The sequence below is a fragment of the Hylobates moloch genome, unplaced genomic scaffold (genome assembly GCF_009828535.3).
Source record: "Hylobates moloch isolate HMO894 unplaced genomic scaffold, HMol_V3 SCAFFOLD_4, whole genome shotgun sequence".
NCBI classification, from domain to species: Eukaryota; Metazoa; Chordata; class Mammalia; order Primates; family Hylobatidae; genus Hylobates; species Hylobates moloch.
In genome coordinates, this window is record NW_026652279.1 from 769,014 (window position 1) to 793,681 (window position 24,668).

General features: G+C 57.7%; 1 protein-coding gene across 1 annotated transcript in view; it reads left to right on the plus strand.

The window, feature by feature from the left end:
- LOC116466527 (mucin-5AC-like) overlaps nt 1-8,494 on the plus strand; it is a gene marked incomplete at its 5' end in the record, with an annotated part of 18,765 nt that extends 10,271 nt beyond the window's left edge. Inside the window, 19 exons of the mRNA XM_032149212.1 lie at nt 7-339; nt 602-801; nt 1,316-1,490; nt 1,941-2,191; nt 2,318-2,501; nt 2,863-3,070; nt 3,667-3,845; nt 4,179-4,266; nt 4,409-4,512; nt 4,669-4,700; nt 5,256-5,427; nt 5,705-5,806; nt 6,075-6,112; nt 6,693-6,815; nt 6,911-7,009; nt 7,195-7,314; nt 7,514-7,583; nt 7,674-7,788; nt 8,230-8,494. Of these exons, the coding sequence (XP_032005103.1) occupies nt 7-339; nt 602-801; nt 1,316-1,490; nt 1,941-2,191; nt 2,318-2,501; nt 2,863-3,070; nt 3,667-3,845; nt 4,179-4,266; nt 4,409-4,512; nt 4,669-4,700; nt 5,256-5,427; nt 5,705-5,806; nt 6,075-6,112; nt 6,693-6,815; nt 6,911-7,009; nt 7,195-7,314; nt 7,514-7,583; nt 7,674-7,788; nt 8,230-8,494 (2,858 nt within the window). The remainder of the gene's footprint in view (nt 1-6; nt 340-601; nt 802-1,315; nt 1,491-1,940; nt 2,192-2,317; nt 2,502-2,862; nt 3,071-3,666; nt 3,846-4,178; nt 4,267-4,408; nt 4,513-4,668; nt 4,701-5,255; nt 5,428-5,704; nt 5,807-6,074; nt 6,113-6,692; nt 6,816-6,910; nt 7,010-7,194; nt 7,315-7,513; nt 7,584-7,673; nt 7,789-8,229) is intronic.
- Nucleotides 8,495-24,668: the final 16,174 nt, after the last annotated feature.

Below are 24,668 nucleotides of genomic sequence, written 5' to 3' on the forward strand. Positions count from 1 at the left end.
ACCCAGAGGTGAGCATCGAACACCTGGGCCAGGTGGTGCAGTGCAGCCGCGAAGAGGGCCTGGTGTGCCGCAACCAGGACCAGCAGGGACCCTTCAAGATGTGCCTCAACTACGAAGTGCGCGTGCTCTGCTGCGAGACCCCCAGAGGCTGCCCGGTGACCTCTGTGACCCCATATGGGACTTCTCCTACCAATGCCCCGTATCCTTCCCTGTCTACCTCCGTGGCATCCACCTCCGTGGCATCCACCTCCGTGGCATCCACCTCCATGGCGTCCAGCTCTGTGGCTTACTCCACCCAAACCTGCTTCTGCCACGTAGCCGACCGGCTCTACCCTGCGGGTTCGTGAGTGTTTCTGGTGCAATTGTTTCTGAGCTCACCCTGGTCAGTTTTTCATCCAGGAACGCCAAGCTGTGATGGAGATGAGAGGAGTCTCTGCTCTTTGTGGCACAGGCTCATTGTCACAGAGTGGCTCCTGGCATTCTCTGAAATTTTTTCTCATTACGCAGGTGGTAGAAAGTGCCTCTGTGGCTCACCGAGAGGTTTTTGCTTCTTCTTTGCGCAGGAGTCCACTAAAGGCTGCCATGTCCCTTCCTCTTGTAGGATCCACCATATACCGCCACAGAGACCTCGCTGGCCACTGCTATTATGCCCTGTGTAGCCAGGACTGCCAAGTGGTCAGAGGGGTCGACAGTGACTGTCCGTCCACCACGCTGCCTCCTGCCCCAGCCACGTCCCCTTCGACATCCACCTCCGAGCCCGTCACTGAGCTGGGATGCCCAAATGCGGTTCCCCCAAGAAAGGTAACCCCCTACTTCTCACCCTTCTGAAGGCTCAGGGGCCCCTACAGGGAACCTGAATGTCTTTGCAATTAGTCTTCAGCTGCAAGGTCTTGAGAAGGTCACTGGCCCTAGTGGAGGCAGCCCGGCCGTCAGAAGAGGGCCATGCTGTAGCCCGGGGTCTCTGATCCCCCTGGACTTCCCCGGCATGTGCTTTCTAGACACTGGGTGTGTGGGGCCCAAGGCTGGGGCTGTGCTGAGGACAGCCAGGGCCAGAGCAGCTGGATGAGGCTGTGGCCCCGGCTGCACAGCCAGGGAGTGTGGCAGAGCCGGGGGGGGCAACTTCCACACCAGAGGCCCCTGCCCCGGGCCGGCTCGGTGTCTGCGGTGGGTGCTGAGGGTGGGGCGGGAAGGAGACTGGGGCACAGCCACCCTCCCCTGTCCCCACACGGGACTCTTGGGACTGTGACCCCAAGAACCAAGGGGTGCCCCGGAGATCGGGAGAGGCTGGACCCTGCAGGTCTCTGTGCTTCTGCAGAAAGGTGAGACCTGGGCCACGCCCAACTGCTCCGAGGCCACCTGTGAGGGCAACAACGTCATCTCCCTGCGCCCGCGCACGTGCCCAAGGGTGGAGAAGCCCACCTGTGCCAACGGCTACCCGGCCGTGAAGGTGGCTGACCAAGATGGCTGCTGCCATCACTACCAGTGCCAGTGTGAGTGGAGCGCCGGGCGGGAGCCGGGGCAGCTGGGGCAGCCACTCCCCACCCAGGTGGAAATGGGTGGGGCAGAGGAGGGGGCTTGGCCGAAGCAGAAAAGAATTGGGTGGGACAGCAGGAAGGACTTCCCAGCATCAAGGCGGGGGTGCATGGGGCCGAGCCTCCCCCCTTAGAGGTGCTGAGTGAATCCCTGTGAGCCTCGGAGCAGCCTGGCTGGAGAAGGTGGAGGAGTCTGTCCCTGCCTCGCTCCAGCCTTGTCAAGAGCCTGCTGCACGGACCTCTGTGCAGGCACTGGCCACGTGTGTTCTGAGGACGTGAAGGGTCTCATGCGCCCTGTGAGGCGAGACGGTGGGGGGTGAGGGACAGATGTGACCTGTTGGGAGGAAGCCCCAGGGCCACGGTGCCACCACCCGAGCCGCCTGTAAGGCTGCCCCTGGGGCCTGGCAGGTGTGTGCAGCGGCTGGGGTGACCCCCACTACATCACCTTTGACGGCACCTACTACACCTTCCTGGACAACTGCACGTACGTGCTGGTGCAGCAGATCGTGCCCGTGTATGGCCACTTCCGCGTGCTCGTCGACAACTACTTCTGTGGTGTGGAGGACGGGCTCTCCTGCCCGAGGTCCATCACCCTGGAGTACCACCAGGACCGCGTGGTGCTGACCCGCAAGCCAGTCCACGGGGTGATGACCAACGAGGTGGGGGTGCGCCCAGTGTGCCGGGGAGGCGGTGGGGGACGAGGCTTTCCCGGCAAGAGCCTGAGCAGTGGCTGACCGCCCACCCGCCTGCCTTCTGACTTCCCGTCAACTGCGCCCTGTGTCCAGATCATCTTCAACAATAAGGTGGTCAGCCCCGGTTTCCGGAAAAACGGCATCGTGGTCTCGCGCGTCGGCATCAAGATGTACGCGACCATCCCAGAGCTGGGAGTCCAGATCATGTTCTCCGGCCTCATCTTCTCGGTGGAGGTGCCGTTCAGCAAGTTTGCCAACAACACCGAGGGCCAGTGTGGTGAGGCCACAGGGCTGCTGGGCATCGTCTCACATTCGCGGGGGTGGGGGGTGCCGGGCAGGGACATGGCCGCCGTGTGCCACGTGTGCCGGTGTCTCTGCTTTCTGGCTGCTCTGCTGAGCGCAGGCCACACGCATGAGGCTTGTGCCTGCCGGTACCTGCAGCTCCCCGGTACCATGGGGACTGTCCCAGGGTTGTTCTCGGGGGACAGCGAGACACACACAGGGCCTGCTGCGGTCCACCAAGGTGTGACCCTGAGACGCCAGGGTCCTGTCCCCCAGCTGGGGGTGCCAAGCCTCATGGGCGGTGGGGCCGGCCGGCTCTGCTGTCCAGCAGCCTGACCCCCACCGTGTCTGCCCAGGCACTTGCACCAATGACAGGAAGGATGAGTGCCGCACGCCTAGGGGGACGGTGGTCGCTTCCTGCTCTGAGATGTCCGGCCTCTGGAACGTGACCATCCCCGACCAGCCAGCCTGCCACGGGCCTCGCCCGACACCCACCACGGTCGGGCCCACCACACCGCCTGCTCCGTGCCCGCCATCACCCATCTGCCAGCTGATTCTGAGCAAGTGAGACTTGGGTGCAAGGGAGGGAGGGTCAGTGCAACTGCCCCACCTCCCACCCTTCCAAGGGCTGGAGGGGAAGAGGCGCATTTTCAGGGGGCTCCTGAGAGGAAACGAGAGCTGCTGGTGCCACAGGACAAGGAGGGGCGGGTGTTGGGGAGAAGTGGGTGCCGGGGAGGGGTGGGCACTGGGGAGGGGCGGGCACCAGGGAGGGGTGGTCGTGGCTGGAATGCTGCCAAGGGGTCGCCAGGGCCGGCCGGCCGGGCCGTCTCTGAGGCTCTCTGCTGGCTCAGGTGTATGGACGGGGGCATCGGTCACTGCCCCCAGGCAGCTCCCAGGTTTGCAGGGCAGGGGTTGGGGGTGCCAGGAAGAAGAACTTGCAGAAATAAACGGATGATGCCATCTGGACCCCCACCCCCAGCCCCCAAGCACACAGAATGTGTGGAAAGAGCCCGTCCGGGGATACAGGAGGGCGGCCGCACACCAGCGGCTGCTCTGGGACTCGACTCGCCTGGGGACTTCCCTGAAGCCTGGGAGCCTGATGTGGAGCAGGCAGGTGGCCGGAGAGGCTGCACCCAGCACCCCGCCCATCCCTCCCACAGGGTCTTTGAGCCGTGCCACGCCGTGATCCCCCCACTGCCGTTCTACGAGGGCTGTGTCTTCGACCAGTGCCACATGATTGACCCGGATGTGGTGTGCTCCAGCCTGGAGCTGTACGCGGCGCTCTGTGCGTCCCGAGATATCTGCATCGACTGGAGAGGCCAGACCAACCACATGTGCTGTGAGTGCCACCACTGTCCTCAGGGTCCCAAGCCGCTTGTGAGGGGCCCAGGCACGCCAGGTGGACCATCAGGGTGGGCTCGGCCAGTCAGGGTGGGACCTGGAGGAGGAGGGGGCAGCCCCAGGGCAGAGTGCACCCGGTTCCCTGGAGAGAAAGGAGGGCGTCCACATCGGGGAGCCCATGGCGGGGCACTGGGGTGTGGGAGGCTGTAGCGAGGCCCAGGCCCACGGGTGGCCGCGGGCAGCTCCTGAGCAGATGTCGGTGCCCAGTGGCCTGTGTTGCTCTGGGTGGGTGCCCTCCCGCCCTCTCAGGTGTGGCTTTCCCTCCCCACAGCATTCACCTGCCCAGCCGACAAGGTGTACCAGCCCTGCGGCCCGAGCAACCCCTCCTACTGCTACGGGAACGACAGCGCCAGCCTCGGGTGGGCACCCTCCCTCCTGGCCCTGCCGTGGGCTGCTGGAGCCACCCAGCCCCCAGCATCCCACTGCATCTCCCACTCCCAGGCTGGGGCCCTTCCCACCCGGAGGGAAGAAGGAGACCCACCAACCCTATGCTCTCCACAGGGCTCTGCCGGAGGCCGGCCCCATCACCGAAGGCTGCTTCTGTCCAGAGGGCATGATCCTCTTCAGCACCGATGCCCAAGTCTGCGTGCCCACGGGCTGCCCCAGTACGTGCCCCAGGCCAGGGCTGGGGGGTGTGGCAGGACTGGGCCTGTGACTGCTGGCCAGGTCCTGGGGTCTGCCCCGGCCCCAATACGGGACCCTGCCCCTCGCCCCTACTGTGGCGGCTGACCCCCAGTGACCTCAGATCTCTCTCCTTCCAGGGTGTCTGGGGCCCCACGGACAGCCGGTGAAGGTGAGCGGCAGGCGTGGCCCGAGAGGGCACTGGGGTCCAAGAGCCCGAGGAGGGAGGCTCTTGAAACACTGGCCCCAGGAATGGTCAGATGGGGAACAGGGGTCGGGGTGTCCTCTCCATGCCAGAGGCCCAGAGAAAGAGCCGTGGGAGGAGCCGGGCTCCCAGAAAGACTCGGGATCTCCCTTCCCAGGTACCCACTCTGTCCTCATCGGGGACAGTGCCGGGGCCTCTGTCCTGGTGTTGCTCTGTGGATGCCGGCCCTGAGGCTGGCTGTGCTCTTCCCTTCCTTGGGACCCCCCTTCTGCCCAGCCGAGACTGTGGAGGTGTGAGGTCACCCCACAGCCTGCCAGTCACCCCACAGCCTGCCCACCTTGCAGAGCTTCGTGCCCATCCCTGGGCCCTACCCTGCGATTTGAAGCCCTACTCCTGTGCGGTCCTCAGCTGCAGGCGCACGGCCTCCACACCTGGCTGCCCGGCACTGCATGAGCCGGCCTGGCTGCTGCGCCCCTGGGTGGAGGCGCTGCGGACGCTGGACCTCAGTCCCCTCCCTTGCAGGTGGGCCACACTGTCAGCATGGACTGCCAGGAGTGCACGTGTGAGGCGGCCACGTGGACGCTGGCCTGCCGAACCAAGCTCTGCCCGCTGCCCCCTTCCTGCCCCCTGCCTGGCTTCGTGCCTGTGCCTGCAGCCCCACAGGCTGGCCAGTGCTGCCCCCAGTACAGCTGCGGTAAGCCCTTTGCTGGGTGGGGGGCATGGCGTGGCAGGCAGGTGACCCGGAGCCCACTCGGCTTGGCCTTTGCTGCTGCCTTGGGGCGTGCACCTGGCGACAGTGCCTACGAGGGCGTCCCCTCCTCCGCTCCTGCAACAGCGTCATCTGGAGACCCCCCAGCGGTCCGCAATCCTGGAGACCCCCCAGCGGTCCGCAATCCTGGAGACCCCTGGGGGTGGGCCTTTGGGCAGGGGCGGGGGACAGACTCTCAATTTCCTCCCTCCCGCCCCCGCAGCCTGCAACACCAGCCGCTGCCCCGCGCCCGCGGGCTGTCCTGAGGGCGCCCACATGAACCTGACCTATGAGGAGGGGGCCTGCTGCCCGGTCCAAAACTGCAGTGAGTGGCCTGGACCACGCCCTGTCGGGGGCCGTGGGCTGGCATCTCCACCTGGGATTTGGGGGGGCCATAACCAGATGCCACTGTGGCTTGTCCACCACCGGTCTGTGGCTCTGGACTGAGCCTTCTGCAGGGACGAGGCTGGACAAACCCCAGTGGCGAGCCAGGGAATGAGGCGCCCAGGAGGCTGCAGGGGCGGGAATGCCGAGGGTGAGGGTGAGGGAGGGCGGGCGGCGGGGAGTGCAGCTGCTTGTCTTCTCCCGGGCAGGCTGGACAGTGTGCAGCATCAACGGGACCCTGTACCAGGTAAGAGCCGCGGAGTCAGACCCCCTCAGCCACAGGGACAGAGCTTCCCACTGACCCTGGGGCCCAGGTAGACTTTCGAGCACCTGCCAACTCCGGCCGGGGCCAGGGACTCGAGTCTCTGCAGACACAGCCCACTATCAAGTGTGGCTGAGGCCCGAGGTCGGCCCCAGGTACCGGAAGTATATGGCCATCTACACCCTAGCCTGCCTGGCTCCAGGGGGCTCCAGGGGGCTCCAGGGGGCTTTGCCTCTCCTGGCACCACAGCACAGCCAGGCCTGGATCCCACGGCTCTGTCCTGAGCCGGCTGAGCATGTGGCCCTGCAGAGTGTGTGGCCTTGTTGGGCACCCCGTCCATGGGGGTGCAGCGTGGGGCTCTGCCCTAGGGATGGAGACCCTGGGCTATGGCCTCTGCACCAAGAGGTGCCACTAGGAGTCACCCCAGGGGTGCAGGTCGGCCTGGTAGGAAGCAGCCTGGAGGGGGATGTCTGGGAAGGTGGGGGCAGCAAGCCAGTGGGGAGGCAGGGGCGGGTCTCCCCCGGGGCCCAAGCTCATGAGCGTCTGCTGCCCTGGCTCTCCCCAGCCTGGCGCCGTGGTCTCCTCGAGCCTGTGCGAAACCTGCAGGTGTGAGCTACCTGGCGGCGCCCCGTCGGACGCGTTTGTGGTCAGCTGTGAGACCCAGATCTGCAACACACACTGCCCTGTGGTAAGCGCCCCTGCCCTGCCCCGCCCCCACCCCGCCCTGGCTCCCGGGGGACACTGGTCCCCTGGATTCTGGCCACATGTCCATCCCTCCCGCAGGGCTTCGAGTACCAGGAGCGGAGCGGGCAGTGCTGTGGCACCTGTGTGCAAGTCGCCTGTGTCACCAACACCAGCAAGAGCCTCGCCCACCTCTTCTACGTGAGTAGCGGCTGCCACAAAGCGGAAGGGCAGGATCTGGGAGCACTGGGGCATTTGGGGACCTGTTGTTGCCAGGCATGCATCTGGCAGAGGCTGGGGACTCTCTGGAAGCCCACGGGCTGGGGTGCAGACAGAGGGACAGATGGAGGGAGGCTCACTCACCCCGAGGCCTGGCCTCCCTCCAGCCCGGCGAGACCTGGTCAGACCCCGGGAACCACTGTGTGACCCATGAGTGTGAGAAGCACCGGGACGGGCTCGTGGTGGTCACCACGAAGAAGGCGTGCCCCCCACTCAGCTGTTCTCTGGTGAGGTCCAGGATCCCCGCTCCAGCCAAGGGGGCTTCATCCCCAGACGGGTTTGGGGGGCTGTGATCATCCCTGCAGCACCAGCAGACCCCCCCTCCTGCTTGGGGCTGTCCACTCCTGAGCCTGGCCGCGTGTCCCCGTCCCCCACTTCTGTGAGGCCAAGTGCCTCGGCACTGAGGGCTCCCCTCTGTCGGCACAGGACGAGGCCTACATGAGTAACGACGGCTGCTGCCGCTTCTGCCCGCCGCCCCCGCGCCCGTACCAGAACCGTAAGTGCCGAGTCTGCTGGGCGGGGCGGGCTCCACCCTCAGAGGTCCAGGAGCAGCTGGGCTGGTCCTAAACCCTGTGTTCCTCCCCAGAGTCGACCTGTGCTGTGTACCATAGGAGCCAGATCATCCAGCAGCAGGGCTGCAGCTCCTCGGAGCCCGTGCGCCTGGCTTACTGCCGGGGCAACTGTGGGGACAGCTATTCCATGTACGTGCCTGGGCAGAGGACAGGGAAACGCCATTGGCTGTGGGGTGCAGTCAGGGACCCTAGGGCTCTGGGTGCCAGACAGATGCGGGGCAGGACCATGAGGGGCCAGGCAAAGGGCTCTGAGGGTGAGGCTGGAGTAACTACAGCCCCAGAGCCTGCGTCGGCATCACGCTCTCCTGTTTACTGAGCTCCGCCAGGAACTTGCCGCAGGTGCCCAGAGTCTCCCTCCCTCCCATCAGCACAGAGCTGGAGTCGGCCCTGGTGGGACTGTTGGCGCCTGGGGAACGGGCAAACGAGAGCTGGTTGTCAGACGCTGGCAGCACGCCTCCAGGAGCAGGGAACACGATGAGGCTGCCCGGAGCTCGGCATGGTGCCGGCTTGTGGCAGGAGGCGGGGGTGGCCCCGGCGCAGCAGCTGGTGCTGAGCAGCTCCTGCCCACAGGTACTCACTCGAGGGCAACGTGGTGGAGCATAGGTGCCAGTGCTGCCAGGAGCTGCGGACCTCGCTGAGGAACGTGACCCTGTACTGCGCCGACGGCTCCAGCCGGGCCTTCAGCTACACCGAGGTGGAAGAATGCGGCTGCATGGGCCGGCGGTGCCCTGCGCCGGGCGACACCCAGCACTTGGAGGAGGTGGAACCCGAGCACAGCCAGGAGGCAGAGAGTGGGAACTGGGAGAGAGGCGTCCCAGTGTCCCCCCTCCACTGACCAGCACCGCCGTCCTCCTGGCCCCCAAGGAGAACCTCCCATATGTCCTCCGAGCTCGGCTTCCAAGGCCAGTGGAACTTGTGCCCTCGTCCAGGCGGCTGCAGCTTTGAACACACTGTCCACGCCCGCTTTCTTGTGGAGGGCGTGGGCTGTGGGTCGCCTGCTGCCTGGAGGAGGGGCCCTTACCCACCCCACCTGCAGCCACCTCTCAAGACCAGCCCCAGGGCCGGCCGGGCTCCTCTGGCCATGCGTCCAGCCTGCTGTTCTGGGGACTTGAGCATCACCTGAGGGTCTCAGGAATGACGCCTGGACATGGTGATCGGCTGCCTGGTGGCTGCAGGAGGAAGAACCTCACTCCTACCTCAGCCCTCAGCCTGTGCTCCCCTCCTCAGGACACGGCCAATCTGTTGCATAAATACACTTGAGCATTTTGCAATTTGTGGACTGTGCATTTTTTGAGATTATTCATAAAACCCAGGAATAGGGTGGGGGCAGACCCAGGCCCCGTGGGGTGCACACCTCAGGCCAGACACTCAGTACTGGGCAGCCCTGCTGCCTCTGTGGGCTGGGTGGGACAGTGTCCCTCTGCTCAGAGAGGAGAGGCCAGAGCTTGGATCTGCCCCAAGAAGAGACCACCAGCCTGCAGAGGTCATTGAGGGCTTGGCTGCAGTCTAGAGTCCAGGATGCGTCTGTTCAGAACACAGAGAGTGAGTGAATGAGAGTGAGAGAATGAATGAATGAATGAATAAATGAGTGAATAAGTGAGTGCATGAGTGAGCGAATGAATAAGTGAATGTGTGAGTGAATGCATGTGAGTGAATTAGTGAATGTGAGTGAATGTATAAGTATGTGAGTGAATGAGTGAGAGACTGAATGAGTGAATGAATGAATGAGTGAATGAGTGAGTGAGCAAATGAGTGAGTGAGGGAATGGGTAAGTGAATGAGTGAGCGAATGAGTGAGAGAATGAGTGAATGAGTGAATAAGTGAATGAGTGAGTGAATGAATGAGTGAATGAGTGAGCGAATGAGTGCATAAGTGAATGAGTGAATGAGTGAATAAGTGAATGAGTGAATGAATGAATGAGTGAATGAGTGAGCGAGCAAATGAGTGAGGGAATGAGTGAGGGAATGAGTGATGAATGAATGTGTGAGGGAGGGAGTCAGCAGGGAATGGGGCCAGCCCAGGCATCCAGGGCACCTCATGGCCCAGGCGAGGGTCTCTGACATGGGAGGGCTGCCCCTGGTGATGGAGGCGTTCTGGGATGGGGGTTTCATCTCTGTGCAGTTCCTAGACGCACCGTTACCGGGGCTGAGCTTGGGGTGTACACATCCTGAGTGTATCTGCAGGCAAGCGGGAGGTCGGCAACCCCACAGAGCATCTGCCGGACGCTCTGCAGCGGGTGGGCTGGGCCCTGGAAGCTGGTCACTCTCTTAGTCCTCTCTGACCACCGCCACCCTCCCCGGAGCCTCCATGTTCCTGATGCCCAGTGTTCTCTTGGAGGGCTCCAGGGAGTCCGCAGATCCCCCAGGACACACCGGTCTCAGGCTGGGCCCTGCCTCAGCCACACAACAGCACCAGGAGAGCGGGCGACACTGGCCCAGCATCCCAGGAGTGGGCAGAGGGGTCTGGAGGAGCCCAGGCTGAACTGGGTGGGGCTGGGGAGCCCACTGCCTAGACACGGCCCGCGCAGGGCGGGGGAAAGACAGGGAGGGCTGCGGTCGGCCCTGGCCAGGCCTGTGGCCCACACAGGAAGGCCCAGGAACGTCTGGAGCTCCCCACGCCTGATGGTGGGACAGGTGGGTGGGAAGCTGCGCCCAGAGTGGAGGCAGTGACGTGGCGGGCACCAGCTCCCTGGTGACTTTCTGGGGCGCAGGGTCCCGCCTGGGCCTCCCATGGCTTCAGGTGGCCCCAGTGTCCCTCTGGGCCAGAGAGGATCTCAGGGACCTGTGCACCCTGGGCGTGGTGTGGAGTGGCTGAGGGGCTGGCAGGGGGATTCACCATCAGCAAGGTGGATGTAGGGGCCCGGCCTTGTGTGCCTGTCTGGGTGGACGCTTTTCCCAGCCCTCCTGGACTTTGGCTGCACCCATTGCTCCAACCTCCCCCAGCCTCCGTTTCAGGTGCCAGGCCCAGGCCCAGTGGGGTGAGGTCTGGGGAACCGACCTTCCATTCTCAGGAGTGCAGCCGCGCTCCCTGCAGCTGCCACGAGGTGGCAGCACAGTCAGGCCCAGCACCTGTCAGCTCAGGCCTGGGCTCCAGGCACCGCAGAGCCAGGGGAGTCCCGGGTCTCGATCCACGTCCCTCAAGGCCTGCCCATGGCCCTGGGAGGCTGAGGACACCCCTCACGGCTTACAGGCACATGGCAGCCTGGAGGGCTTGGGCTGGGCTGGAGGGCCGCGGCCCCTCCCACCACTGCGTGCCTAGCCCTGTGAGGAGGCCCGGCCGGTCCCAGAGTCCCTCTCGCCTGCGGGCCACGTCTGCAGGTACTGGGAGGTCAGAGGGCAAGGCCGGCCCAGTCCCTGCACCAGGATTTTTGACCCAATGGCAGGCAGCGAGGCCTCCGTGGCTCCAGCCCTGGCTCACGTCTGGGGGTTGCTCTGACAGGTCTCAGGGCTGGGGTGCCCAGGACCCCCCGGGTCCAGTTCCCCAGCTGCCCGCCCGCCCACGCTGGCCCAGTGTGTGCTCCCAGACACCTGGGCAGTGGGGCTGCCTCCCAGCCTGACTCCTGGGGTGAGCGGGTGGGGCAGGGGGGGCTCCCCAGCCCCGACCCATGTCCCCTTGGCGGCCAGGCGGAAGCACAGCCGGGAGCTCCCGCTCTAAGAACCATCAGCTCCAGCGCTCGGCTGACCCCCTGACCTCACAGCCTCAGGGCACCCTAACCAGCACCACTGTGCCTGGGGTGGATCGGGTGTCCTAGAAAGCTGCCAATTCCTCTCAGGGTAGGGTGGGAACTGCTGACTAATTCCCCACCCTCTGGGGTGAGCTTGGCCCCACGGCCTCCCGCCCGGCCCTCCCTGCCTGGAACACGGCAGAGTGGCCAGAGGTAACGGGATAGCAGGTCCCTGGGAGGGAGCAGCCGCCTCCCTGCCGCCCACCTGGGTCGCCACAGCCCCTGGCCCGGGTTATGCGAGTCGCCATTCCGGAAAGAGCCACAGAGCTGGGTGTGGCCCCAAACACCTTGGCAGCTGCCAGCCTGCCCCTGCTCCCCACTCCTCCAGGACATGAGCGGGAAGAGGCCAGGGCTGGCCTGGGTGGCCCCTGCCCCACCCCCCACGCTCCCGTGCCAGGAGGCCGCCTGGAGTATGGCCTTGGCGGAGGCGTCACGTTGAGGCTGGACACTCATGATTCTGGGACCCCTCCAGGAGCCAAAACTTCCCCAAGGCTGATGGAGAAGGGGTGTCCCGCCACGTGCCCAGGGGATCCATATTGGGGCCCATACTGGGGCCAGGTCCCAGATAAGGGGACCTGGGAGGCTCCTGGCCATGGGGAGCAAGATGGACAGAGACGCAGGGCTCAGGGGTCTGTGACCGTGGAGGGTGGGCTGTGCTCTCAGCCCCTTCCCAGCTCTCCCCAGCATGGCAGCACCCAGGGCTCCTGGGGAGCTGGGTCCCTGCAGTCGGCCACATCTTGGGGTGTCCCCGGCAGCAGCTCTGAGCTCCCGGGCAGCTGGGTGGGTCCCCGCGGTCGGCCATGTCTTGGGGTGTGACAGGCAGCAGCTCTGAGCTCCCGGGCAGCTGGGTGGGTCCCCGTGGTTGGCCACGTCTTGGGGTGTCCCCGGCAGCAGCTCTGAGCTCTGGGCAGCAGGGTGGGTCCCCGTGGTCGGCCACATCTTGGGGTGTGAACAGGCAGCAGCTCTGAGCTCCCGGGCAGCAGGGTGACTTCTCAGAGCAACCAGAGATCCAGGGCACCTGCCTGGCCCAGGCACAGAGAGACGGACGCTGCGGTGGCACGGATGCCAGCTGAAGCCCTGGGAGCAGAGAGACCGGAGGATGATTTTAAGGAGGCTGGGGCCAGTGTGGGGAAGCAGGGCAGCTGCCCGGGGCTGGCCACTCACCCCGGACACAGCTCCCGCCCCTAGGTATGCCTGTGTTCAGGACGGGCACCGACTGTGTGCTCGAATGTCTCTAGGCAGCACCTGGAACTTGTTTGACCCAGGGACAGCCTCATGGGGGACAAAAGACTGCAGAAGAGATGACCACCTATGTAGAGAACCCGACTGAACCAACAGAGGAGCCACGGGTGCCGACGGGACAGCCCCGCAGAGCCTTGGCTAGAGCGGCCCGAAGTCAGCGCGGTTCTTCCACAGCCTGGACCACCACCGGAAAACGACCACGTCTCTGGCTGTGTGAAGCTGCGTGGTGAATGTCCATGTCTCCAGCAGCGGGCTGGAGGGATGCAGAGGAGGACACAGAGAGGGAAGGGGCATTGCACACACAGGCGTGGCTCCCCCAGGCCGACCGCGGCTGGTGAGAGCTTTGGAGGAAGTTGACAAACTCATTGTAGAATCTACCTGGACTGAAAAAGGTCCTCAAATATCCAAGTGGATTTGGAAAGACATGAGCAAAGAGTTCAGTGCCCTGCCACCCAGGAGGGCTCCCCAGCAATCATCACAGGGAAAGCGCTCCTCCCCCCGGGTCACAGTGGCTTCCAGCAGCCGTGCTGTGTGGACCACCCCACGCAGGCCAAAGGGACCCACTGAGGCCCCGGTGAGGTGCCCGTGTCCCTGGGGCCTCGCCGTGTTGCAGGAGCAGCGTGCAGGGCTGTCAGCTCCCGAGCATCTGCTGGGAGGCCTGCAGCATTTGGTTGCTGACAGCTCATAGCCCAGAGCCCAGGGATGGAACCTGGCCATCACAGTGAGCAGAGCAGATGAGATTACCTGGTGGAAGGCACCCCATACTGGAGCTACAGGGCAACATAAAGCAGAAAAGGAGAATTCAAGATATTGGGGCTAGAACCGTGGGTGTGCTGACCAGAGCCTGCGGGAAACCGGGGTGCGTGTGGGGTTGGGGGTGGCGGGACAGAGAGCCCCGCTGGGAGCAGGGCTGCGAGAGAGCCCCCGGCCAGGGTGGCTGGACCAAGGTGGGCCAGGAGGGGTGGATACAGAGGTGGCCAGGCCAGGCCGAGTGAGGTGGGCTTCGGAGGTCCCAGCAGAGGCACCTCGAAGTCTGCCTCAAATCCTGCTGCTTCCCACTCACCCTGGGGCTTTCTCAATGCTCATAAAACCCACCCGGAGGTCACACCCAGGCTGCTGTATTTTTACAGAATAGAATAAAAAATAAAACTTGTCAGAGGGTGACTATGACAAAGTATGTGCATCCTGGGCCCTGGAGAAAGACATTTTTATGACTGAGGTTCTGGGAGGCGTAGACACGGCAGCCCGGAGGACATGGAGAGCAGCAAGTTCTGGTCAGAAAGAAGGTGCCCGCGGGCAGGACTGCGTGGCTGGGAGGCCGAGGTGCGTCCGGGGGCCCCGACACAGGCCCAGGGGGAAGGACGCGCTGGCGCCGCACTCTCTGCTCTCATCCGCCGTCGTCGTCCGGACCAACTGTTTATCCGAAGGCGACATGCACCCCTCACCGCAATCTCACCCCACTCCCTGCATCGCACAGCCATCCCTGCCTGGCCCGCCCACTTCTCCAAATGTGGGGCTCCTCAGCCCTGGGAGCCCGCCCCTGGTGTCCCCCAGCCTTGGTGCCTTAGCTGGGACTGTGGGGTGGGGGCTCCTGTGCTGACCCCGCCCTCACCAGATGAAGGTAGACAGTGAAGACTGGGCCACCTGAGCTGTGGGGCCTGGGGGACTCAGAGGCCGCTGGCTGGGCCCCTGCCAATGGTGGAGGCAGCTCTGTCACCTCCGGGAGCTTGCCCTGCTCATGAGCCACCACATGCCACCCTAGTCCCAGACCCTGCAGAGGCCCCGAGAGCAGTGCTTACCAAACCAGAGGCAGGGGTCCTGCACCCCAAACCATCCACACCCATCCCAGGCCAGCACCCCACTGGCTCCTCTCTGGCTGGGCTGAGCCAGAGGCTTATTCCCACCCGGGCAGGGTTGGGGGGCTGCTCCTCTGACCGTCCTACCCAGAGGGAGACCAGCCTTGATGCACCACCCCTGCAGGGCCCGAGGGCTCAGGCTGCCTCGCCCAGCACCCACCCTGGAGGCCTCAGATGCCTGGGCGGGGGCTGGCAGGAGGGTGCCGGGGAAGGGCCCCCAAGCTGATGTCCCCAGTTGATGGCTCTCAAGCTTCCACCCTCCCATGAAAGGATGGTTCAGAATTTAGTGAAAACTGAGAATCCACATCCTGCTGGGAGGGGCCCTGGCAGGCTGGCTCCAGCTCACAGGGTCCAGGAAGAAGCCCCTGGGGGCAGGGAGGTCACCAGGCCACACCCTGGTGGCAGGATGTGCCTTAGGTCCCCAGAGCCAAAAGGCACTATGGCCTTGCTTCCGGCACCCCGCACCCCACTGCCGTGGACCCGTGCACCTGTGCGCAGCTCAGGAAGCCACTGGTAGCTCCACTGAGACCAGCCTCCTCTCCCGGGGTGTCTCAGCTGTCCCTGGGGCCATGTCTCCCCTCCACTTGGGTCTCCACAGCAGCGCCGGCCGAGCTGGTTTGCAGACTCTGCCTTTGGAGAATCGTGGGCGGCGGCTCCTGTTTGCCTACGTGTGTGCTGCATGGACGGAGCTGCAAGGCCCCGGGCGGACGTGCGGATATATGGACGTCGATACACAGAGGCTTGGAAATGCCTCTTCAGCCCTGCTAAGAGCTGGGCCTGGGGCTTTGCCCCCTTCCCTGGAAGCAGAGCGTGGGGCTGCTCAGCTGGGCAGAAGCCCGTCCATCCAGAGGCACAGCAACTCCAGGGCAGGGCCCCTGCCGACCCCAGGCCAGTCCCACCATCCTCCTGGGTGATAAAGGGTCGGTGCTGAGTGACCTTAAGTTCTGAGGAAGGGGCCTGGCAGCAGCTCTCAGCCAAGCTCTGCCAAAGCCTCAGGCCGGCCATGGGCGAGGCTGCCTCTCGTGTCCCCGCGGCTGGGCAGAACTGGGCGTGAGGCCTTGGTCTGGTCGCCAACCTCCCCCCCACAAACAAGTCCTCATTGTGCCCCTTGAGCCTTTCTGACCACCCTGACCTCTGAATGGGGTAGTAGGTCAGAGTTCAGAGTTCACTCACCACTGTCCTTGGAGCAGCTCTGACTCTACCCCACAGGGGTGTGGGCGCATTCGCCACCATCTGCTCAGACCACACAGGCTTTCGGAACGCCAACCACATCCCAGACGTGGGGCAGGCAGGGCGCTGGCGAGGCTGAGTGCACAGACATGGCGGCCAGGCCCAAAGGTGCAAGGGGCGGGGATCACGCCTGGGCCTGTGTCCCGTGAGGGTCGGGCCCTGCAAGTGGGCTGCCTCTCTGCTGCTCGGCCTGCCCCATCCTGGCGCCAGAGTCTTGTTCACTAAAAATACACAGAAAAGTAGGCAGTAGTCACTGCTCAGAGCAACGCCTGGTAGAAAGCAGACACACAAAGCCTGATTGTTGAAATGAACGTAGAAATGAATAAAGTTGTTTAAGTTCTCTGAGTCTCAGTTTCCTCATCTCTCAAGTGGCTGTAAACATACCATAGCGAGTTGTCAAGATTGAGATATGTATGGAAGTGATGGCCTTGACACAGGTTCTTGATATAACATGGTGACTCCGAAGACCTTCTTGACCAACTAATACTCCCTGGGCTCTAAGGGTCAGTAGATACCTCCAGAGGCTTATTAACTGCTCTGACTTTTAGTCTGCTGGGTGGAACTGGCGGAAGAAATATCCTTGCCAACAATTAAATTGTTTAAAGGATAGTGCTGCCAGTCGCACATTATTGTTATTTCAAAGCTGGTGCTTTGAGGAGTTTGGAAACAATCTTTTCGGAGGCATTCCCACGGCTAGACATTACAGCTCGCACTACAATCTCACTGTAAATGTGCCTTTCCTCTTTAAGCAGAGGGTTATTAAGTTTGACAGTGTCAAAGTACTGTCCATATTACATACAACTTAATTGGTGTACAAGGCAATATTAAACAGCCCATTCACACTGAGAAATATTTATACTTCTCTTTCCTTGGCTTATATTGATTTACCCCCATGACACACAGAAATGTAAATTACAAAGGAGTAATTATTTGTTCCTGTAAGAAAGGAAGAGATTGAGACCTGTGTGCCCACATGCTTGCTTGGGATGCGGCACTTGGGGAGGGTGGCGGGAGAGGAGAAGCACTTGGTGGAAATCTCCTTTCCTCAAGAAAACCTCCTCAGACTCCAAGGCTACGTTAGTTTCCCCATTTTTCTCTCCCAGAGCTTTTCTTTCAACACATACATCCAGAGGGTTTCTCTGTTTATCCTCTGTCTCCCCATCCACATGTGAATTCCAAGATGGTGGGAGTGGATTGTCCCAGTCACTACTGTATTCCCACATCTAACACAGCGGCCGGTGGGTATGAGGCACTCAATCACTACATAAATATGTTCCAACACATGTTTAGTAAACCTCTTATCTGGGCCAGGGATTCTGTACTTCTGGGTGCATGTGTTGGGGCAGGAGTTATCAAGGGTCACCAAAATCAGAGTTAATGACCTCATGGAGTTTATAGTCAGAATGAAGAGATAGACTTTTTTTTTTTTAATTACAACCATGATAGGGTACCTAGTGCTATGAATATTTATTCCGGGAGTCTGACCTAATGAAGAAGGTCAGGGAAGTTTTCCACAAAGAAGTGATATTTAAGCTGAGATCTGAAGGATACGGGGGCATTAATAAGTGCAACAGGGAAGGAAGGGAGCAAGTCGCGGCAAAGGCCCCAGGGTAGAAGAGCCCAGGGGCCAGTAAAAGAACCCTAAAGACCAGTGTGGCTGGAGAGAGAGGAGCCATGTGGCCCAGACAAGTCTGGAGGGAGGGGAGGACTGTATCCCACAGGACTTGGGTGGCCACGATGCACAGCATCTAATTTGTGGATTGAAAGGGAAGGGATTTTCCCAGAGATTTCTGCCCTGGGATCTCTATTCTTTTCTCAACACATTCCTTTCAGAGAACCAGGGCAGGAATCCAAAGTGGAAACCACCAGGCTCTGGTCATGTTGGGGTTGATTTTATTTTCCTAAGATTGTGGCAACACGAACTCCCATCCCACAGGCCCTTCTGTGATGTGACCTGGCTACAGCTCCCTTGAGCCTGGGCTGGCCTGAACTGTCACCAAGAGGATGTGGTGGAACAGAAGCTGTGTGACTTCTGGGACTAGTTCAGAAAAGGTCATGAGCTTTGTTTTCGTTTTACCTAGCTCACTTGGAACATTGGCTTTCTGGATGTTCCTCTTGGGAGCCAGCTGCCATTCTGGGAGAGGGCCATGTGGAGAGGCCACATGTAGACCCTCTGGTCAATGGTCCCAGCTAAAGCCCAGCCTTTAGGTCACCCCAGCCCAGGCACCAGGCATGTGAGAAGCCTCCCATGGTGGTGATTCCAGCCACCAGGTGTTCAGTCACCCCCACCCCTTTGAGCCTTTCCACCTGAGGTCCCAGATATCATGAAGCTGAGTCAAGCTGTCCATGGAACTCATGCGTGTACTACTATGGTTGTGGTCTTATATCACTCAAGTTTGGGGTGGTTTGTTGTGCAGTGAGAGGTAACTGGGACGCATGTTAAAGGAGCCATGATAGGCAATTTTGCCCAGAGCAGCAGGGTGGCAGCTGTCAGTTACAATCACCTGAACTATGATCAGATTGGAACTCAGAGGTTCTGTTTCAAGGACTCTAATTCTCCCTCGTGATGGAGTAGAAACCTGAGAGATACCATCTTCAACTCAAAAGCCCAGCTCTCCCCTTCGACGCAGGGCCAAGGCAAGACAGGGAATAAACAGGTCACTCTCACAGTTCTCGTTTGCCTTTCCCCAGATGTGAAAGTTACACACTGACTCTGATTTTCTGCCCGAGTCCTTATCTGTTATTTTGGGATCAGTTGCTTTTGAAAGATCCCCCAGCTGATACAGACGGCTGGTATTTTGCCAAGAGAGATAAACAGGCTCAGCTTGTACTGCTGTTGGATTCAGTGTTAGCAGAATATAGCAGCTGCCTCCCAGCAGAACTGTCTGCGGTGGAAAATACCTGGGTGGTCTGATTCAGATTCACCTTTCAAATCTTTACCTCGTCAATTCTGGTAACACGCAGCTGCCACATTCATGAACACATGATCAGGTTTCTCAAACAGTCGAAATCCCTGAAAACCACGCTGGTGAGCAACCTATCCTGATCACCCGAAACACTAGTGATTATTCTTTTCAACTAAAATATGTAAACAAAACCTGATGCTAAGCAAATGTTCACTTTTGTGCTCTTTAAAAAATGTTACAAATTAAATTGAAATTACTCAGCACAATAATAAATACTTACCAAGTGTTGTTATTCTGCACATCAGGTGGTAAAACTGTAACTGTGAATAAATTGCTTATAGTAAGATGTTTTCTCCTTTAATGCTGTAGCAGCAGATGGGCTAATAAATATGCAACACTTTGTAACATTTGCAATTTCAGAGGGGTAGAGGTTCCTCCACCTTTCACACAAACAAAATGTATAGTCATCCAATATTATACTTTTTAATGGAAAAGCTTAGGTCATGTAATGTAAATACCATTTCACTTTCAACAATTTTACTAGTTTCGCAACAGTTATAAGATGAAAGAACACATAAGACGCTATTTATGTTCTCTCTTCACAAGAGCGTTTTCTTCCTTTCTTGGGAACTTTTCTGAGTTTGAAAAGAAGAAGGATTCTTGTGCCTTCATTGGAAACGAAGGTGGGGAGCATCAATAAGCAGCAATTTATTATATGATTCTCTCTGCTTCTGGATGGATGTGAGTGATGGTTAGGAGCAGACTGTGGTGACAGGCAGGTCTCTGCTCCTCATTAGCTTGATGACCTTTGGCAGATCCCATTCTCTTTCTGGTCCCCAGTTTTTGCCTTTGTCAGGTGGGGTGTAAGTAGTAACCTTCCGCTTAGGGCTAGTAAGAGGATTAAATAATGCAAGTAATGCCTGGCATGTGGCATATTCAATGACCACTGTTTTCATTATATTTAAGGTGACTCAGTGAGTGGCATAGGGTTTAATAAAAAGTGTTTTTTATGGGAAAGGACAACCATAGTTAAAGATATGCCCGTGAATTCTAACAGAAGAGGTAGGTGCCTTAGGCGCACATTTTTTGTTCTAGCCTGTCTCACGTGGAGAGAGGACAAACATTCATTCGCTGGTCTCTGTTCTTGGGGAAGTAACATAGATGCAAATCCTTCATTCCAGCATGCTGAGGTTTAATCCCTTTGAAAGGAGGGTGCTCCATGCTGTGGAGGGGCCTGGGGAATTCTCAAGTTGGTTTGTGGGGGTCAAGCAGGTACTTCCTTTTCCCTGCTGGGGCTGGCTCGAGGATGGGAGGCCTCTAACACCACAAAGGTGGTGAAGGCAAACTGGAAAATCACCATGGGGAAGAGACGTGCAAGGTGACTAAAAGCTTGGGAGCAGCCGTGTTGGGAAAATGGCCTGTGGGAAAAGGTCCTGTGGGGTGCCTGTATAAATTGGCCATAAAAATATGGGACAGTAAGTTGTGGAAGCCACAAGCGGGCTCCGAGGAGGAAAGCCTCCTAATTGCCATCCCGCTCTCTCATCTGTAAACACTGTGTTCAAGGAGAAAGGCTCTCCTTTGAAGCATTGGAATGTGGACAGACGCGCAGGCTCCTAGTTAAGCCCGCTCCCACTAGCTACTCTCTGATAAGTTAAAGATACGCTGTTTGAGCACAAAGGAGATTCGTTGAAACCGCTATTGCTACAGATTACGCCTATGACGCACTGCCACCCTTTCACTGTTTCGCCCGGAACATCTGCTTCTTAGATCTAAGTGATTGTACTCAATAAATAGTGTGGAGACCAGAGCTCGGTGCCTTTTGCAGCCTCCATTTTGCAACTGGCCCCCTGGCTCCCACCTTTCTGAACTCTTAACCTGTCTCTTCTCAATCCTTTGTCGCCACCGGACTTCGGGTACCCTACGGGTGGTGTTGAGGCTGGTCCCCAACACAGCAGCATTTGGGATCTGGAAGTCAGCCCCAGGAAGCAGCCAACAAACAGATTAGTGGAGCATTGCCAGGAGAGTCCCAGAAAGAGCTGAGCAACACTTTGATGGAGGTAGGGGAGCAGAGGTTCTGCTATTATTACCTTGGAGGGGACCACCGAACCACTAAACATTTGGGTTATGTTGATATTAATGACAATTATGGCAATAATAGCTTGGTATGTAGCAGCGCTCTTTGAAGTCCCAATAATTGCCTTCAAGAATTATCACTTCAACTTTGAAACAAAGTTATCTATATTTTCATCAGACACAAAGACAGACTTTTCTTTCTACCATGTCCTTTATGTGCAAGGAGGGCAGATTAGTGAAAGTTCCTTAGCTGTTTTGAGAGTCACTAACTTCCTTGTATCTCCATCCTCCCAGCTTCTGTGAGCTGTCATCAGTGGAGAGCTCTGGCCACAGCCCATACTATCTTGGTGCCCTTGGGAAGTAAAGAAGGTAAGGAGTGATCTGAAGTGGAGCTCTTTGGACTGTTTTTGGGTTGCCAGTTATTGTGGCTATGGTTTGGTTTTTCCCAGCACCCTTTCCCCCTGCTTCTGCTGGCAATGGATCATGTCCCACCTCCCCGCTATCACAGTGACTAGTCACTGGGCCAGTAACACTCTCACTGTAACCAACATGACGGGTGGTTCAATCACCTGACAGGTGTCAGTCCCATGACCACAACCAAGGAGGATTTAACAAGGGGATTTTATTACTTCCAAGAAGTAAGGACACCCACTATAGTTCCCCAAAGCAGTGCCTCCACAAACAAAGGTAAAACAGGGCTTTTGTTGGGCTAGTTGGCTGAGTGTGTGTGGAGGTGGAGTAAAGGCAACACAGGTGCAGTCACCCATCGTGCTTCCTCATACGTTGCATGTATAGAAAAGGGCAAATAAACTCCTCCCTGGACTGGGTTTTTAGTATGGTAATGAGGAGAGTTCACCAAAGCTCATCTCCAACTCAGGCATCTCTGGATCCATCTGGTTTTTATTTTTTTGGGGCTGAGCTTCTTTCTGGAGCTTTTTGGAACAAGAAGAACTCAGGGTGCAACAGTTACAAGTGAGTTCTTTTTCATGGCATGCACCCTAAAGCCTGGGACCCTGAGTTAAAAGAGTAGCACATCCCCTTGGCCAAAACAAATGGATTGCTTTGTGATTCAAGCTAAGCTGGGAAAGAGAAGTCTTCTTTCATCTTGGGCCACTGTCTGGGAATGATGGAAGCTTAGCACTGCCTGTTAAAGGAGGCCTAGTTCATAAGACTAGGGGCTCAGGATTGGATCTGATCATTTCAACACCATTTTAGCCCCAGGATTCCCTAAGTAAGGAATACGACATACTCAGAGAAAGAACTATATAGGGTAAATCATTGGAGTTTCTTCATAGATGGGATTTTGTGCTCCAGTGGTGTATCAGTGATAACTAGGTAATGCAGAAACATACAACCCTCAAATCTAAGCTCAATACAATGAAAGTTTGTTTCTTGTCCACACAGCATGCTGTCATGGGCTGGCAGGGGCACTCTACTTATCATGGCCTCTCAAGGATCCAGTCTGGCAGAATGATAAAGGTCTCTAAGCCAGAGGCAATAAAGTGCTCTGCAGGACCTCTCACTGGAAAGAAACACACTCAGCAGGAAAGCAACCCATCCCTTCCACTCACACCATCAGAACAGATGAAAGTGACCCATCCCTTCCACTGACACCAACAGAAGAGACAAGAACGACCCATTACTTCCACTCATGCCATCAGAAGAGATGAGAACGACCCATCACTTCCACTCACACAATCAGAAGAGACAAGAATGACCCATTACTTCCACTCACACCATCAGAAGAGATGAGAACGACCCATCCCTTCCACTCACGCCATCAGAAGAGATGAGAGCAACCCATCCCTTCCACTCACACCATCAGAGAAGATGAGAAGGACCCATCACTTCCACTCACGCCATTAGAAGAGATGACTTGGCTCCACCTCCCATAGGGGGCCAGGAAGTGCTATCCTACAATGTTCTCATTCTGTTGCTCCTCAGTCCATTTGGTTCTTTCTTCTGGGAATTTCCCTTTACCTTTCCTTGCCCACATCTAAAGTGAGCATTGAAGAATATGTCCTCCTTGGGGGCAGAACAGCTTTCTCAGCCTGCCTCCTGCCTGGGGAAAAGGGGAGGGTCCAGGGTCGCTTTAAATTTTGAACAGTTGTAAATATTTCTAGTCCAAGCTCCTGATTTCTCTGGCTATACAACTCTCTCAAAAACTTAATTGGCTTCTTATCTATTTAATTCTGATCAGCTTCATGTGCCCACAGTTACACTCAGTTCTTTTCTTTTTCCTTTTTTTTTTGAGATGGAGTCTTGCTCTGTCGCCCAGGCTGGAGTGCAGTGGCACAATCTCGGCTCACTGCAGGCTCCGCCTCCTGGGTTCACGCCATTCTCCTGCCTCAGCCTCCCGAGTAGCTGGGACTACAGGTGCCTGCCACCACGCCAAGCTAATTTTTGTATTTTTTTTAGTAGAGACGGGGTTTCACCATGTTGGTCAGGCTGGTCTCAAACTCCTGACCTCAGGTGATCCACCCCCCTCGGCCTCCCAAAGTGCTGAGATTACAAGCGTGAGCCAGCATGCCCAGCCCACTCAGTTCTTTCAAGACGTGCCTTGCTCTCTTGACTTGAATCTATTGGGCTTGATAGAAAAGTTGTGCTTTCATCTTTTTCCCAGGGCCACTTTGTTTTCCCCGTTCTGGGACCCAGGCTGATGGAGAAGCCAGCATCTTGAACATTACAGTTGCTATGTAGAGTGGAAAAAAGTCAAGTGGCAAAGTATGCCAGTTCTTAAATCTGTCACCTGGAAGTGACACGCATCACTTCTGCTCACATTTTATTGGCTAAAGCAGGTCATGTAGTCAAACTTCATTTCAAGTGGGCCACAGAGTGCAGGTAGCAGAATGCAGTTAGAGTGCATAGAAAGCTGCAATCTTTGTGGACAGAATGAGCGACCACAGCATGGTATTGCATTTTGGTGAGCATGTGCTGCATAAACAGAAAGTAGAAAGTGAGATTAAACTGTAAAGACCACTGATTATTCTGGTAAGTGGGCTGAGTCTAAAGTAACATGTTATTGTAATTAAATAATGTAATAATGTAATGGACTGCCTTGAAGGTTTTGCATAGGAAAATACCTTTGGCTGTCCCATTGGGGAGGAAATTGGAAGAAGATTCAAGTCCTCATATTAGAGAAATAGCTGGCTAAATGAATAGATTCCTGAAAGTTGGTTGTTCCATGGGATTTATGCCAAAGACTAAAGAATTTTGATGTTTCTTTGTGTTATTCAGACCTTTATGTGATTTATAAAAATTTCACATGGCTGCAAGAGAAGATACCCTTTCAGATATTATTCGGGTTAATGAGGAAATTGGACATGGCCTTAGGATGAAATGAAAGGCAGGCACAGATTAGGTCAGTTGATTATTCTGTGCCGAGCTAGCACAGAATTAAGTCAGTAACTTAAAAACAGAAATGAATGAATGTCAGAGTTCCATTCGTTTTAGGCTTCTGATTGTGGAGGAAGTCATATGCCAGAGCTTTGATAGATGCATGAACTCTACACACCACATTGGAGAGAACTGACATTTTAGTAATACTGATTCTTCTCATCCATGAACATGGAACATCCTTTCAATTACTAGGTCTTTGTTGTAGCCTCTTTTCAAGACATCTCTCAACAGCCCCAGCCTCCTGAAATTTACACCCTGTGTAAATGTGGTGCAGTCTCTACCACATTGACTCAGAGCTGGTCTGTGTGACAATCAAGTATGGACGATGACGATGTGTGACGTCTGGGGCTAGGTCATAAGAGGCATTGCAGCTTCCTTTGTGGCTTCTCGGATCATTTCTCTGAAGGAAGCCAACCACAATGTTTCATAGTCACTCAAACAGTCATATGGAGAGGCCCATCTCCCAGCTCAAGTAAAACCTTCAGATGGCTGCAGTCTGGACCAAAAAATCTTGACTGCAACCTCATGAGAGACCCCAAGCCAGAACCACTCAGTTAGAGCACTCCTGAATTTCTGACC